Source organism: Chanodichthys erythropterus, chromosome 6, assembly GCF_024489055.1.
Source record: "Chanodichthys erythropterus isolate Z2021 chromosome 6, ASM2448905v1, whole genome shotgun sequence".
NCBI classification, from domain to species: Eukaryota; Metazoa; Chordata; class Actinopteri; order Cypriniformes; family Xenocyprididae; genus Chanodichthys; species Chanodichthys erythropterus.
Window position 1 is genome coordinate 14982861 of NC_090226.1, and position 15161 is coordinate 14998021.

Below are 15161 nucleotides of genomic sequence, written 5' to 3' on the forward strand. Positions count from 1 at the left end.
GCTCGAAGGTCTAGAAGAACTGGCAATCAGCTACATTAGATAATGGCTGAACGGACACATGCCCACAGTGTGCTGGTGTTGGAGCCTGGCCGAGCAAATCCACTCTGATTGGATATTTTGCCGTTTCAAACATTACTCCAGATGTTCAGCTTGTTATAAAGAAAAAAAAAAGATAACTTTATATGAAGTGCATTAAAAATCAGTCTATGAAAATACTAAACACCAGTTCCTTCTTTCCATCGGGTAAACATCACCTTTGAGTCCATATGTTCAGTGTTAGATTGGCGGAGTGTTTATAATGAACTTCCACCCGCATTGTTTGCCAAGCTTTAATGTGTATTACAGTATATTGAGTTTGCCAGCTCTTGTTGGAGGATCAGCCCTTCAAAAACAGCTACAGTTCTCCCTGGATTTACATCTGACATTTTGAAGCTGTGATGTGTGATTCTTTGTGATTCTCTCATACACAAAGACAGAAACCCAAAAATACTTTGTCTACATCACCACCAGCTGCTGTGGTCTGGCATCTACATTACCATTCAAATGTTTGGGGTAAAAGTTTTTTTTTAAAAATGAATTAATACTTCTATTCAGAAAGGATGCAATAAACTGATCAAATGTGACAGTAAAAAAGCCACATGTAAAAATATTAAGCAGAAAACCCCTTTTCAACATCGATAATAATAAGAAATATTTCTTGTGCACCAAATCAAAATATTATAATGATTTTTGAAGGAAGACTGCTGATGAAAATTCAGCTTTGTCATCTCAGGAATAAGTTACATTTTAAAACAGATTCAAATACAAAACAGTTATTTTAAATTGTAATAATATTTAACAATATTACTGTTTTACTGTATTTTTGATCAAATAACAGTATTCAATATAGCATTTACTAAATATTGTGTCCGATTATCGATATTAACCAAATACTACTTTTGGTTAAAGGTCCCGTTCTTCGTGATCCCATGTTTCAAACTTTAGTTAGTGTGTAATGTTGTTGTTAGAGTATAAATAAAATCTGTAAAATTTTAAAGCTCAAAGTTCAATGCCAAGCGAGATATTTTATTTAACAGAAGTCACCTACATCGAACGGCCAGTAAAACAGTTTTTTGACTAACCTCCGCCCACAGGAATACACAAGAGTTGCGTTTGTAGAGTGTGTTTGTCGCCATGTCGTCGAAGCGCTGTTATTTTCATCCCGCAGTCCAATCACCGGGTCTGATTCCGCATAAATACAGTGTTATTACATGTATGATGAAAGCTAATGCATGAAATGAACGTCTCACTTTTTCGAATGGGTATAAGAGTATGTATCTTTAACAAAGTGGCTCAGTAAGAAGATGAATAATATAACTTCTTAGACAATAACACAATGGCTTTTCAAATCTAGCGAGGGACAAATGAAACCAAGAAAGATTAAAACTTAAGTCTTGACATACTCTTAAGAAATGGTTTTACAGAAACACATTGTTTTCTCTTATGACTCATCCAAACTCACAAATAAAGGGTCTATTTCAAGGTTAAATAGAAGCATTAGTGGCTCTCAGAACAGCACTGTATTGTACACTGAGTTACACCCACAGCATTTCTAACTTTTTTGACCTAAATAAAAGTGCACACGCGGTTAAAGGGTGTAAACATATTCAAAGACCACTGGGCATTTTTTTGGGGAAAGTTGGTGGTCAGGAATTGAATCCATAATAACATGGGGCATATTTGTGTTATCCTGTGTTGCAGTTTTTGGATGAGGTATTTGAATCAGGGATGTTACTTTGTTTGTGTGCATTTGTGTTTAGAGCAGTAAACAGGCAGCGTCAGTCGGTCTCCTGGGCATCTGCCAGAAAGACAGAAATTTTTACAGAAGCCAGAAGTTTCTCTTTTGAGAATCAGAGGGCAAAAACTATGACACTCTTTGTGCTTTAGCATTCAAACTAAAGTGCATCAACATGCATATGCCTACATATGTGAATGACCTACTCACGAACGTTTCAAAGCTTTCATACACTGACATATATGCGTTTACTTATTGAACACACAGACCTAGTCCGGCTGATGGAGAATGGATCATTGTTGCTATAGGTTGTGAGTAAATAGATACCAAAAAAGACCATCAATTTTCATCATTTACCACATATCTAAAAGTCACATAATGCCAGAAAACAAGGAGAGATGGGCAGAGTGAGTGTCAAGAAGGAAGGAAGAAATCAAAGGGGAAACAATTCTTTAGAAGAGGCAGAATGTCTCTCTTATCCTTAAATAGTCTTCTGCTGCTAAAATAATTGTTTGTTTGTGTATTACACTGCAGTCTGAAACCATCTGTGGGTGTGAACACAGGCAAAAGGTGAATCATCCTCAGGTTGCTTATAAAAGAATTAAAATATAATATTTTTTAAATAAAATTTACTTTTTATTAAAATATCAATTTATGATATTTATTAAATACTTATTATTTAAAAATATAACATTTCATATCAATGTATTTTCTATTAATCTACTGCACAAAGGTAATAAACATCCAAGTGTTATTTCTTTCCTAAACCAATTGAACCCAATTACTGTAGCATAAGGTCCAACAGCTCTCAGCATCATCTATTCTGTCCTTGTCTAAAATGCACAATTCAGCCCTGAGAAGTCAAGTTTTTTAGGGGTCTAGAATCACTCAGGACCCATATCATCTGAACACAAGCCTCTCTGGTCCCCTGAGACCCCTAGATGTCAGCTGCATTATCTCATAGATTCCCTGCCCAGGGCCCCAGGCTTCCCGTAACACCTCATTTAAAGTCCCCCGTTGCCCCAAACAGCCGTGAGTAACACCACCTTCCGTTTTAAACCCACAGGGCCGCAGAAGCCAGTGAGTCAGCAATTTCTCATTAATACAAAATGAAAACACAAACACAAGAAATCTTCAAGATCAACAAACTATTAAATTATGTGTAGAACAGATGGAGTCTCACACCAGTTTGATGGAAATCCCCCTACTTTCTAAAGAAGGATGTCTTTTGTCAAAGCTGAAAAGAAAAAGAAAACATCCAAATGTGGCAAGGGATAAATGATACGGCTCTTTGAGAAGCAGAGCCAGATTTTACAGGGTGGCATCAAAAAAACAGCATACAGTAGGTTCACAAGAGAGAGACCAAGTAGTCTTTAATCCCGTTCTGCCTGAGCTCATTTCAATGACAATCTCCAGCGATGAAGACTCTAATCAGAGAATTTTAAAGCTGTAATTTAAGCCAGCATTTCCCCCCCTCTTCCTTTAAGACGTTTATTTCCCCTGATGCCGGCCCCTCAGAACTCTGATAATAGATGATGCGATGAGTGAGACACAGGAACTGAGCTTTAAGCCCTGCTGAAGCTGAAATATTCACTGAAAAAGCCAGAATAGGACAGAGAGAGGTGGGATATGCAATATGACTATTCACGGACCAAATTCAATTCTTATCAAACCATCTCTTCATCTCAGAAGCAGTTTTCCCTGTCTTTACATTATATGGCCTTCCCTAGTCATCATTTTCCTAGTTGGCGTTCTGACATTCAGGAAAGCAGTAAGTTCAAGTAATAGATTCAGAGGGAACGTACTGAAAAAATAAATATCTCAAAGGGCTTTGCTGATGTATGAGGGAGAGGAGTGAGTGTATTGATGGTCTTTAAGTATGCGTATACTCTAAACAAACAAAACACTAGAGTCTAGACTGTCAGTACTGATTACAGTCATTATGCAATTTTATCATACATGGAGAGTTTAAAACCAGACTTCAGGCAGATTATGCATTAAATTCAGATTAAATTCTTTAAATTCATCCCAGGGCTCAATAATAAGGATGACCCAGTAGTCCAGGGCCAATGGTGAGATTCCAGTCAAGTTGCCTTTCACTGCATTGGTTTTGGAACAAAAGAACTCATCTTACGTAGGGTGACCATACGTCCTCTTTTCCCTGGACATGTCCTCTTTTTGGACCTAAAAAAAAAAATCGTCCAGACGGGATTTTTAAATCGCCCAAAATGTCCGGAATTTACACACAAATTTGGAATATTGCATAAAACACTTGTAAATACAGCAGCGTTTCAATCCAGTGAGCCAAAGAGAACAAAATCATCGCTTCCTGATAAATTTCGCGCTAAATATCACTAAGAAAAAAGGAAGTTGCTGCAGTAGAAGAAGCTGTTGTTTAATTTTCGTAAATTATTTGTGCCTCAGATGAAACTCAATAAATGCTGTCATGTTATCTTTCATTCAGATGCCTGGTGTTTGTGAATGCAGTCCTGTGAGGCGCTTGGGAGGGAATTATACCGAACCACTTTGACAACAGACTTTGCTTCAGGGATTACAGTATGACCAAAACAGCATTTCAGATGCTGTGCAACAAGATCTGTCGGCTGGTTGGTCCAGTTATGCCATCCCATTGCAAAGTCACATATGTCTTTTTTTAAGTGCATCATGGAATTTATTTGGTAAAAGTGTTTCCATCATAGTTTAAGCGTTATGTTTTCGTGTCACATAAAAATTGGAGCGCATACGTTTATTTTATGTGCATTTTTAGAATTTATGCGCATCTTGGTATTTCCAAGCGTTTTTTCATGCAATATCGCAAAATGCGTATAAAATAGGTGCCTACTTGTACAATTTCTTCTTGCACAATTCTTATACAATTTCTACAGTCGATCTTCAGGAAAGTATACCAGTGGAATGAATTTTTTTTTTTTTTTTTTTTCAAAAAAGTTGAATGGAAAGAATGTATTACTTTATGTATTAAAGTTCAATAACATAGTTGCATGGTTGTGAATGCATTTGTCAAGTATTTAGGCACTCTCCCCCCACCCAAACTTTCTCAAAGTATGCGTTCACACAGGGTCAGGAGAAATCATCCTAATTATTTTACAAATTATTACTTTCTTCAGACCAATTAGTCAGAATTTCTGCAAGGCCTTAAATACATTAACCTTGAATTAAGTGTATTTTAATGCAAATGTTGGAAAGTAAATTAGACACTATAACTAGATCATGCTGAAAATATTCAAGATAAGTTTAAACCTTCTTATGCCAAAAAACAGCAAGCACTGTGAGCGAGCATTTTTGAAAAGATAACCAACAAATGGTTTTGTAAAAGCAATCTACACTAACATGACATCAACACAGACTCTGCTAGAGGACCTGAACCTGAACCCATGTTTTCACTCTCTTTTTCATTTCTCACTCACACTAGACACAGATCCAAAGTAGGAAAGTGAATTTAACAGCCCTTTCTGCACTCTCACAGCCTGTCAAAGGCATTCAGTCTAGACACGCATACAACATCCATGACATCATCGCCTTGGACAATGCTGAATCTTCACACTTCTGTTTTCAACAAAAGCTGTTGATTTCTGCTCGTCACCAAAAAATTAAATTTGCTACGTCACTGTTAAGAAGCAGAAATTTTGTTATATGCAGAAAAAAAAATCTATAAAAAAGAAAAGATAAATAAGCGACCGACAGCATCAAAGCACACATGGATCCATAAAGCATTGCACACTCCTTATAAAGCTGATGATGCAATAGTATTTAAAATTTTACGAGTCCCAAATAGGCACATCTCACGGGTCCATCTGCAAATAAATCAAGATGCGTCGCGGGAGACACTTTGCAGGGAAAAAGTTGGGTGGAACTGTACATTTTGTCCTTTCTGTTATGCAATCGTAATGCTGCCATTTTATAGGCATTTTAAAAAATGTGCAGGGGATGAACAGCCAAGAAATGCAGGATGCATAATCTCCTTTTTATGTTTTCTTCTTGCTGATGCAGAACACCAGGTCTTCACGGGGTCTTAAACACTCGATCCCCTGGCCAAGTGTTTACACGAATCAGCCTGTAGAGAGTCTCCACTGCACTCTGGCCAGCTCATTACTGGGAACTTTTAGACAGGTAAAGTTGTTCCGTCACACTAAATCTGCACATTATGACTGCACCAAGGTGTGACAGATTTGTAGGAGTGGGCTGACATGAGCTACACTTTCGGTATCGTTGCCATATGAGAAGTCGACGTCCACCAAGTTAGCGTGGTCACATTCCACATGCCCATTAAACACATGCCTTCAAGACCACTCAATTTACGTGAACATAATTAACTGTTGCTAGACTGTGAAGAGACAATGAGATCACGTTACAAGCCTTTCCGCTCTCAAAGTCTCCCCAAGAAATTCTACACTCCCAACCACTGCAACCCATTTTGTTTTTAGTTGGTGCCTTGGTTTCCTGCGAGATAAAGTCTAGCTGGTTGCATGCTTAGATGTGTTGTAAGGGTCTTTAGGAGGAGGTGAAGGTGAGAGAGCCCGGATGCAGCCGCCCCAGCACAATTATTCCTGTAAATAAGCAGCAGTAGGTGTCTGGAATGTGTCAGCACACCGGCTCGGGCTGGACAACCAGAGCACGACCTCACCTACCGCACACACACAGTGAGGGCCTGTCTTTAGCATACTTTCTCTCAGTAAGTTTCTCATAACTTGTGACTGTGCAAACACACTCACGGCTGCGACAGTCTCTTAGGGGTCCTGCACGGATCTATTTATTATCATGGAATAACATTTACGGGAAGTCACTGTCAGATTTTTTCCCCAGCTATAACTGGTAAAAGTAACAGTATGATGAGGCTAAGTTAAGGCTTTTATGACCTTTTTATGGCTTAAAAAAAAAAAAAAATATATATATATATATATATAGCGTCCTATATCACATAATTGATTTTAAATGCAAATGTGAAATTTGGTTTAGGAACAGCAAAAAAAAAAAAATCTATTTCAAATAAATGTTGTTCTTCAGAATTTTTATTCATCAAAGAATCCTGAAAAAACTGAAATCTGTAAAATATGTACTGTATTTTTTAACAAATAATTACAGCTTTGAGCTATGAGGCCTTTAAAAAATCTTACCAAGCCCAAACTTTTGAATTGGTAATGAATGTAAGCAATAAAATGAAATTCAACACCTCTTTATTAGGGGCCAAGCACCGAAGGTGCGTAGGCTCCTATTGTTATCATTAGATTTCTTTTTATTGTTGATTTCTTCTTCTTCTTCTTCCGCTCTTGAGTCTATGGCAACCCATAGAACCGTATGGTAAAAAATTGTGAAATTTGGCACAGAGTTAGAGGACAGTCTGAACTGTGTCCATAGCAAATTTGGCTCAATCCCTCTAGTGCTACCAGCTGTCCAAAGTTGCGCTCATGTTTATGTTAATAACTTTTGAACCGTAAAGGTTAGAACCAAAATTCTTTTTTACTCTGATTCCGTGGGTCATGCACCCTATGACATCATTTTCTGTCATGAAAATTTCTCCGCCATTTTGAATTTTCTGAAAAACCTACTTTTTCGAACTCCTCCTAGGAATTGGACTAGATCATCTTCAGACCGTGCCGACAAAAAGTTATGGAATCAAGTCGTTTCCTCAAACCATTTTCGAAAAACACGCAAACGAATTGTACGAAGTGCTTGCAAAAATACACGTAAGGCTGTATCTCCATAACGCTTTATCGTATTCAGACCAAACTTGGAATATGTCATCACAAGCATGACCTGAGGCAACATGCAAAGTTTCGGCACAGGTCCACCTACTGGTGCGGAGATATGAAAAATTATTTTTGCTTATAACTTCTGATGGGTTTGTACAAAAATTATAAATTTGGTCTTGTTGGATTCGGGGCATCATGCTGAGTCGAATGTTATCCATTTTTTCCATATCGGCCATTTTGGCCGTCACCCATTTTGAATTTTATGCTAAAATGCTGTAATTTATGAATGCATTAGCATATCGTTATGAAACTCGTTATGCGTCTTTGGCACCATGCCGTGACCATACTCAAAAAGGTTTGGCGCAGCGCCACCTTGTGGTTAAAAGTTATAACAGAATTTACAAAAATGCTAATAACTTTTGACTATATTAACTGATTGTAATGGAACTGGACCCAGTAGATTTCTTGGGTCATTCTGAAAACATAGATACCAAATTTGGTAGTTGGCTGAACTTCCTGTCCGCCATATTGTTTTTCTTTAAAACCTACTTTTTCGAACTCCTCCTAGACCGTTGCTCCAATTTTCACCAAAATTGAACCGTATAATTTTCAGACCATGCCGACAAAATGTTATGTATTTCAAGGCAATGCGTCAAACTGTTTTCGTATACCGGAACAACGAATTTGAGGCATGATGCAAAAACGACTCTTGAAGCTGTATCTCTGCAATGCTTTAACATATTGACACCAAACTTTGCCAGTGTCATTGTCACCTCACTCTGACCATACCACATTAATTTGGTCACAGTGCCATCTATTGGTTGAAATTGATGAACCAGTAAATACTCATTTTTGATAATTTTTTAGCTCTTTTTTTAGCTCTTAATAGGTCTTTAATTGCTCACTGCTGCTGTTGGCTGGCTTATTGTGCTGTTTTTGTGCTTGGCCCCGTAATTTCTGCTTGCAACTATATTTATTATTATTATTATTTACTTTAACATAACAAAACACTAAAATAGTGACCTCAGATCACAATAAGTACATTCATACATTCATAAGTTCATGTTGGCCTTCCAAGGTTTTGCAAAAAAGTATATGTGAAATACCTATATACTTAATGAAAGGGGTCCATGTGTGATAAAACATCCATTTTCCCTTTTAACCAGTAGGTAATATATTGCAGTGAAAGAAAATCAACTATCACTTTATGCCGCTGTAGCACTGGATCAGAGATGCATTTAAGAAAACTGCTCTTTCAACACCTCTTAAGAACAAAATTTGGTTTTGGGACATGTTCTGCTGTGCATTTTTGCACCATCCATGTTTGGTCATTCTCGCATCTGAATCTATATATCTACGATGGTATAGCTAAATCTCCACCCATCACACATTTCTACCATTGCATGGTATATACTGGTATATATGGCCCAATCCCAATTCTACCCCTTACCCCTTCCCCTTTGTTTCGCGCGTTCACGTGAAGGGGTAGGGGTGTCCCAATTCTCATTTGGTTGGAGGGGAAGGGGTAGGGGGAAGGGCCAGGTAGCCCTTCAAACGAAGATTTTTCGGGACCACACTTCAGACGAAGGGGTATGATAAATTTCCAACATGGCCGACCAAGCGAGCAGAGAGACCCATAAATGTAAGTATTTTTTTTACGGTAAACAGTATTTTAGTAATAAATAATCACTTGTTTTATGTTGCCTTTAATCTTGTGTTCATGTATACGGTTATGTTCTCCGAAAAATTTTTTGTTAAAATCGCTATGAAAACAGTTCGCTAATGTTTTTTACTTTATGATAGTTCCACAACAATTTTGTTTATATTTTATTGAAACCCGCGTTGATTTGACAACATAAATTCAAATCCGGTGGCAGCTAACTTGTCTTTTTGCCGAATGCCTGATTAATGTATTGTTTTGTTGTGGTTACGTCCATAAATACGTTACATGATATAAACAAAAAGTGCATTCAGTTTGCATGCTTATTCATCAGTATTTTATGTTCTGTATCAACCAGGGACTCCTGAGGAAACACGCAGGTTCGTCTCCTTTGAACTGAAGACAAATGCAAAAAAAATATCTGTCGCCCAAGCAACAGAGATCACTACAGGCATCTTAAAAGGCCAATTCACACCACACCAACAAACAATTTTTTTAGAGCGACCCTTTTTATTAACGAGACCCATAAGCATATACAACCATGTAGCTAAACAAGACAAAACGAATTATTAAAAACGAAACTGAAGGTAAACCTGCGTTGCTCTCATAGTGGTTAACGTTACCTCTCTCTTTTGGTGAAGTGGAGCAGCTGCTCTTGCTGAATGGCACGGATTGCACTATATGGACTATTGTACCTTTTGTATATTTTTTTAACAGTATTTTATTTTTTATAATGAACAAGCTGCGATGTCAGGTTTCCACTGCTTTGTTGTGTGTGTGTGTGAGGCGCGGGTGCGATCAAACAGCTGTCTTTGCAGGGGACTTGCCTCATCGTCATGGCAACGGTTCGTGGCCAGGTCAGATTACGTGAGTTTGTTGCCGTCTGTTGGAAAACTGTTCACACCGCGCAGACATTCCACGACCCGACAAACGCCGATTAAACATGTTCAGTCGGGTGAAAACCGACTCCAACAGATGCCAACAGGGGTATCACACCGATCCAACAAACTCCAATAGACGAGTGTTGTCGGTGTGGTGTGAATTGGCCTTTAGAAGTGTGTGATAAACATCGGCGCATCTATGACGTAGGAGCTAGCGACGACTTGTAATGATGATGTGTAACGGTCTAGTAGTGGTGTCCCAATTCTTAGGGGAATATTTTCAGCCCTACCCCTTGACACTCTGTTTCAAGGGGCAAGGGGAAGGGGAAGGGGTAGGCGTAGGGGTAAGGGGAAGGGGTATAAAATAGAATTGGGATTGGGCCATACCACTCAGCCCTATTATACTTCAAATAAACTGACATCATACAAATCCAAAATCCCATGTTTAATGTGAAAAGTAAGATGAAAGACCATGTAACACTATCACCAATATATGCTTTGGAGGGCAGTAAGAAAGCTGGTGTTGACTGCCAAAAGCACAGTGCTATAATTCACCTGGCACTGTTTCCAAGGCAACATCACAACAATAGCAGCTAGCTACCTCCAAAAATATCAAATCTCAGTTGTAAATAAGGCAAGTATGGGCCATTTCACGCACCTCTTAACCAACTTCAGCTGACATGAAGCAAGCCTCAGCCATTGTCCTGCCAAAGTGAATCTATGTCTGGGTTCTTACAGCAATATTTTTTGTACCGTACTGTTTAATGAATTGATTTAATACACTGAGCTGTAGATAAACACAAACACAGCTGTGTGTGTGATTAGTCAGTGTGCTCATTATGTGTATGTAGGTATTTCAGGTTATGGGTGGATAGGCTGTCTCAGAGGTACTGGTACTGGTGTGACTCAATAACAGGACATGTCCAAAATCTACCCTTTAGTCAGAGGACTTAGTCACAGCCTACTGACTAGTACACACCCAGTCTACATCTACACACTACAGACTCAGCACCGGTACACGCATCCCTCCTTCATCTCCAGAACATTCATTGCTCAAGATTTTATGAGCAGTCAGAGCCGTGGCCCTGAAGTTAGTGTACTTACACTGACATATTGTGCTGAGGCTCTCATATAGGGGAGGAGTCGAATTCACAAAACATTCTTAAGAATAAAATTCTTCTTAACTGCAATTTTCTTCTAATTTTCTTCAGAGGAAAAACGTAAGAATATTTTGTACTTCCAAAAAATACTCAAGAATGTTCTAAAGATAAACTTAAAATGTTAGTTCACCCAAAATGAAAATTATCCCATGATTTAATCACCCTCAAGCCATCCTAGGTGTATATGAATTTCTTCTTTCAGACGAACACAATCGGAGATATATTTAAAAAATATCCTTGCTGGATGCGGGGCACATTTTGAAGTACCCCTTGATGTACCCCTCCATCATAAAAGATATCAAAACACTAGTCTAATCTAGTCTAAACTAGTCTAAAACACAATTTTTTAAGTGAAATTTTATTTTATGCAGACATTTTATTAATATTATTCTTATTCTTATCTGTAGGAAATGCAAAAAGATGGCCTTTGATGTGTTTTTCATTGAGTTGATCAGCGAGTCTTTAGCAAGAACCACTATAGACAGATAACACCAAAGCCTTTCATTTTGATCCCATTACCCACATAATTTCCTGTCCTATAAAAAAGGCAATACAAAAACATTTCACTGACAAATCCAAGTTCACCAAATTCTCTTAGAACAGAGACCTTACCATCTCTGTCCCTCTGGCCAGTGTCTCACCCTTAAGTCCTAATATCCTCATTTTATAGTTTTCATCATTTTATTAGTTTCCATAACAATGCAACAAACATACCAAGCACAAACAAACTGTGAAAGGCCTGCTAGGTAACATAGTCCAATTGTTTCATGCTTACATATTATGCTTTTGCCAGGAGTGCTGGTGAGGTCTGGTTGGGACAGGCTGTTGTTGTTGTTGCCATTCTCCACGTCTCCTGTCTTTTCCATGGGTGGAGTGTTTGAATTCTGTGCTGTCTGCTCACCGGTTTCATTCCCTTCTGAGGCCAAAAAACACAAACAAGGAGGAGAGAGAAAGGATATAAAAGTTACACAGAGATTACACAAAGCGTTGCTTTCAGATCTATTTCTAAAGTGTCTTGATGCAACAATAGTACAATGTGGATGCTCAGTTTGTGTTTATACTTGCACCAGCTATTTTGCTAGATCATCACTTTACGCGCACTGTATTTGGTGTGCTTTGCTCACGTATCTGTGAAAGCGCATTCATGCGGTCAGCAGCATGTGTTTGTGTGTGCGTGTTTTATAAGTTAGCGCTGGAGCCAAGTGGTCTTATTATGTGGCCTGGTAATTATACAGGACTGTCTGAGAAGGCTAGAGCAGCATGACATCAAAGAGGGTCAGGACTGGGTCTTAGCAAGGAGAAGCGCTGTGTTTAGCTGTGCTGAGTACAACTGAGCTCTGCTCCTTCCTGGCCTCTGTCCCATACCTACCCAAATGGAAGCCAGCTGGGCTTTACTGGCTGTCTGATAAACACAGCATCTCTTGTGGAACATCAGTCCATTGCTTTCCGTTTATTTCCTTTAGTGACTCTCTGCCTTTTATCTTGGCAGGCTCCAGTTTCTACCTTTTTTTGTGTGATTGTGTGAGTGTGTTGAGGGATTTTTATTTCTTTTTCCTTATCTCGTAATTTTGTGGACAAGAGGATCGCTTTTTACAGAATTGACCTAGCCAAGATGGCATTTGAATTGAATAGTAATCCAATGAATGACTATTAGGCAGTTTGCATTATAAAATATATAAGCTTGTTTCCGACACTATATAAAAAAAAAAAATTGTGACTTTTTATCTCTCAATTCTGACTTTTTTTTTCTCACAACTGCGATTAGGGCTGCATGATTATGCCATAAATCATAATTGTTGATTATTCCCTTGAAATTTGAATTACGATTATTAATTACGATAAAAAAGTCAACATATGCATGGTATAATAATAGGGGCTTTTGCCACCAGTGTGGTTCCCCAAGAACTAATGTTCATGTCCGCTAGGGCCCGAAGTGACGTAAACTGCGCTTGTTATTGTTACTTTTATTTTGACGGTGCTGAGAACAATTCAGACAAATACTGAGCACACAAGTATTCCATAAAATATTACGTCTTCATTAGCTGACGATCTGTTTAACAGTCCTGTCTAAAACGTTATTAGATAGAACTGTTATATAAAGAAAGTAGACAGCATAAGAAATGGTATTAGCTTTTGCTGTGCCTGTGTGGTTCATGCCCAATGTTGCTAGCTTAGCAGAAATACATAATCATGTTTCGCTTGGTCTGCTCAAAGTCACCCTGGATTTTCTCCTTAGCGTATGGATTAGAGGTCCATCTATCACTGTTTTAGTTCGTGGAGTAAATATATAGTCCGTGTACATGGCTTTTTAAAAATGGTGGGTCACCGTACATTTACGTCACTGGTAGCTCCTTTTGTGCTGGGTTAGGTCTTTTACATTCTGAAGTAGTCGTGATTCGTCTCTCACAACGTGACAGGCTCATAACACAACTCTTAAATACAGATTAATGCAAGTGGATATTTTTCCTTGTAATCGCGCCTTTGAACGATGATGAAATCGTGGCATCCGTAATTGTAATCGCGATTCGAAATTCGATTAATTGTGCAGCCCTAATTGCGAGTTTACATCTCGCAATTCTGGCTTTTCTCAGAACTCTGAGATATAAACTCACAATTGCGAGAAAAAGTCAGAATTGTTTATATGTTGCAATTGTGCAAGACTGACTTTATTCTCAGAATTCTAAGCTTATATCTCACAATTCTGACTAGTAAAACCCTCTCAGAAACGTTCCATATTTTTATCTCCTCTAAAGCACTGCAGTAACAGCATTTGAATAGATGTCTTTGGACAATGCATTTTAAGCGCCCCCTGAGAACCATATCTGACCAAGGTCAGGTGAGTCCAAATCCAACCAAGTAAGACCAGTTCATCAACTGGTTGTTTAGGCAACCTAGTAGAAAATATGTAGTTTTGAATATGTTTTTGAGAATAAAATAAAAGGTCCCTAGACCTTGGTGAGAAAGAGAGCCAGAAAGAGAAATAAAAGAGTGTTTGAATGACAGGAATCTTGCCCTATCAGCATCAGACAGATCTAGCTGCCGACAGCATCGTAACCAGATGGCCTTATTTATTTTCTCTACTAAACTCCACCTCTGAGCAGGCAAACCAAGACGACTCACGAGGGGCTTCCATCCCCCATTTCCACAACCAAAACTCCAACAGCAGACAAATTGTCAAGGCCTGAGCTCATAGCTCATAGAAACATCAACATTCTGTCCTCCTCGACCTCAATGACAAATAAAAGTGTTTGCAACACTTCATGTTAGCAGCAGAAATATACCCGACACTTTGCCTGCTGAGGTCTGAAAGCATCATGTGGTGCAGTGCAGACCCCAAGGCCTTATATCCTGTATGTGCCTGTGTAGTAATAAAGGAGCTGGAATTGGTAAGTTCACATCTGGAAGCAGCTGCTGACGGAGCAGGAAAAGTCACAATAACAGCAGCAAAAGTCACAAAAATTAACCTCTAACCACAGCAGAGAATGTGTGAGCCTAAAAAGCAAGAACTTTGAGAGAAACACATTTTTAATACATATCTAATCTGTATATTTACAGACAGATAATCAAAAGGGTGACAAGGGTGATCTTGTATCAGGAAGAAGAGGTTTACTTTGCGATAAAATAAACTTATTTGAGTTCTGAAGGAGGAAAAAAAATAGACCACAGAGTAGTAAAAAAAAGTCTATCAAAGAGTTCAGCAGTTTAGCATTATACAAAAATATTTGACCATGGAATGCTGTGATCAATCAATCAGGTGCGCCGTGAGCATGGGGGACAGGGGGGTCAGGACCCCCGCAGTTTTGAAAAGAATCAACTGTTTTGTCGCAGATGTGAAGAAGAGGAAATGCGCTCTCGAACGGAGAAACACGCGATCTCCAAGCAATCAATCACAGCGTGCTAACATTTTAGGACAGGTCGATGGTATATAAATCGTGGCTGAATGTTAGCGTTTGTCAATCAAGCCAAACCGTTCATTTA

At 38.6% G+C, this 15161-nt stretch overlaps 1 protein-coding gene across 2 annotated transcripts in view; it reads right to left on the reverse strand.

Moving 5' to 3' along the window:
• Positions 1-15161, reverse strand: part of mdfi (MyoD family inhibitor) — a 39750-nt gene that overhangs the window by 10735 nt on the left and 13854 nt on the right. Inside the window, exon 3 of one of the 2 annotated variants that reach the window (XM_067387321.1) lies at positions 11959-12096. In XM_067387321.1, the coding sequence (XP_067243422.1) occupies positions 11959-12096 (138 nt within the window). Of the gene's footprint in view, positions 1-11958; positions 12100-15161 lie in introns of both variants that reach the window. The other variant, XM_067387320.1, reaches the window with a different exon arrangement.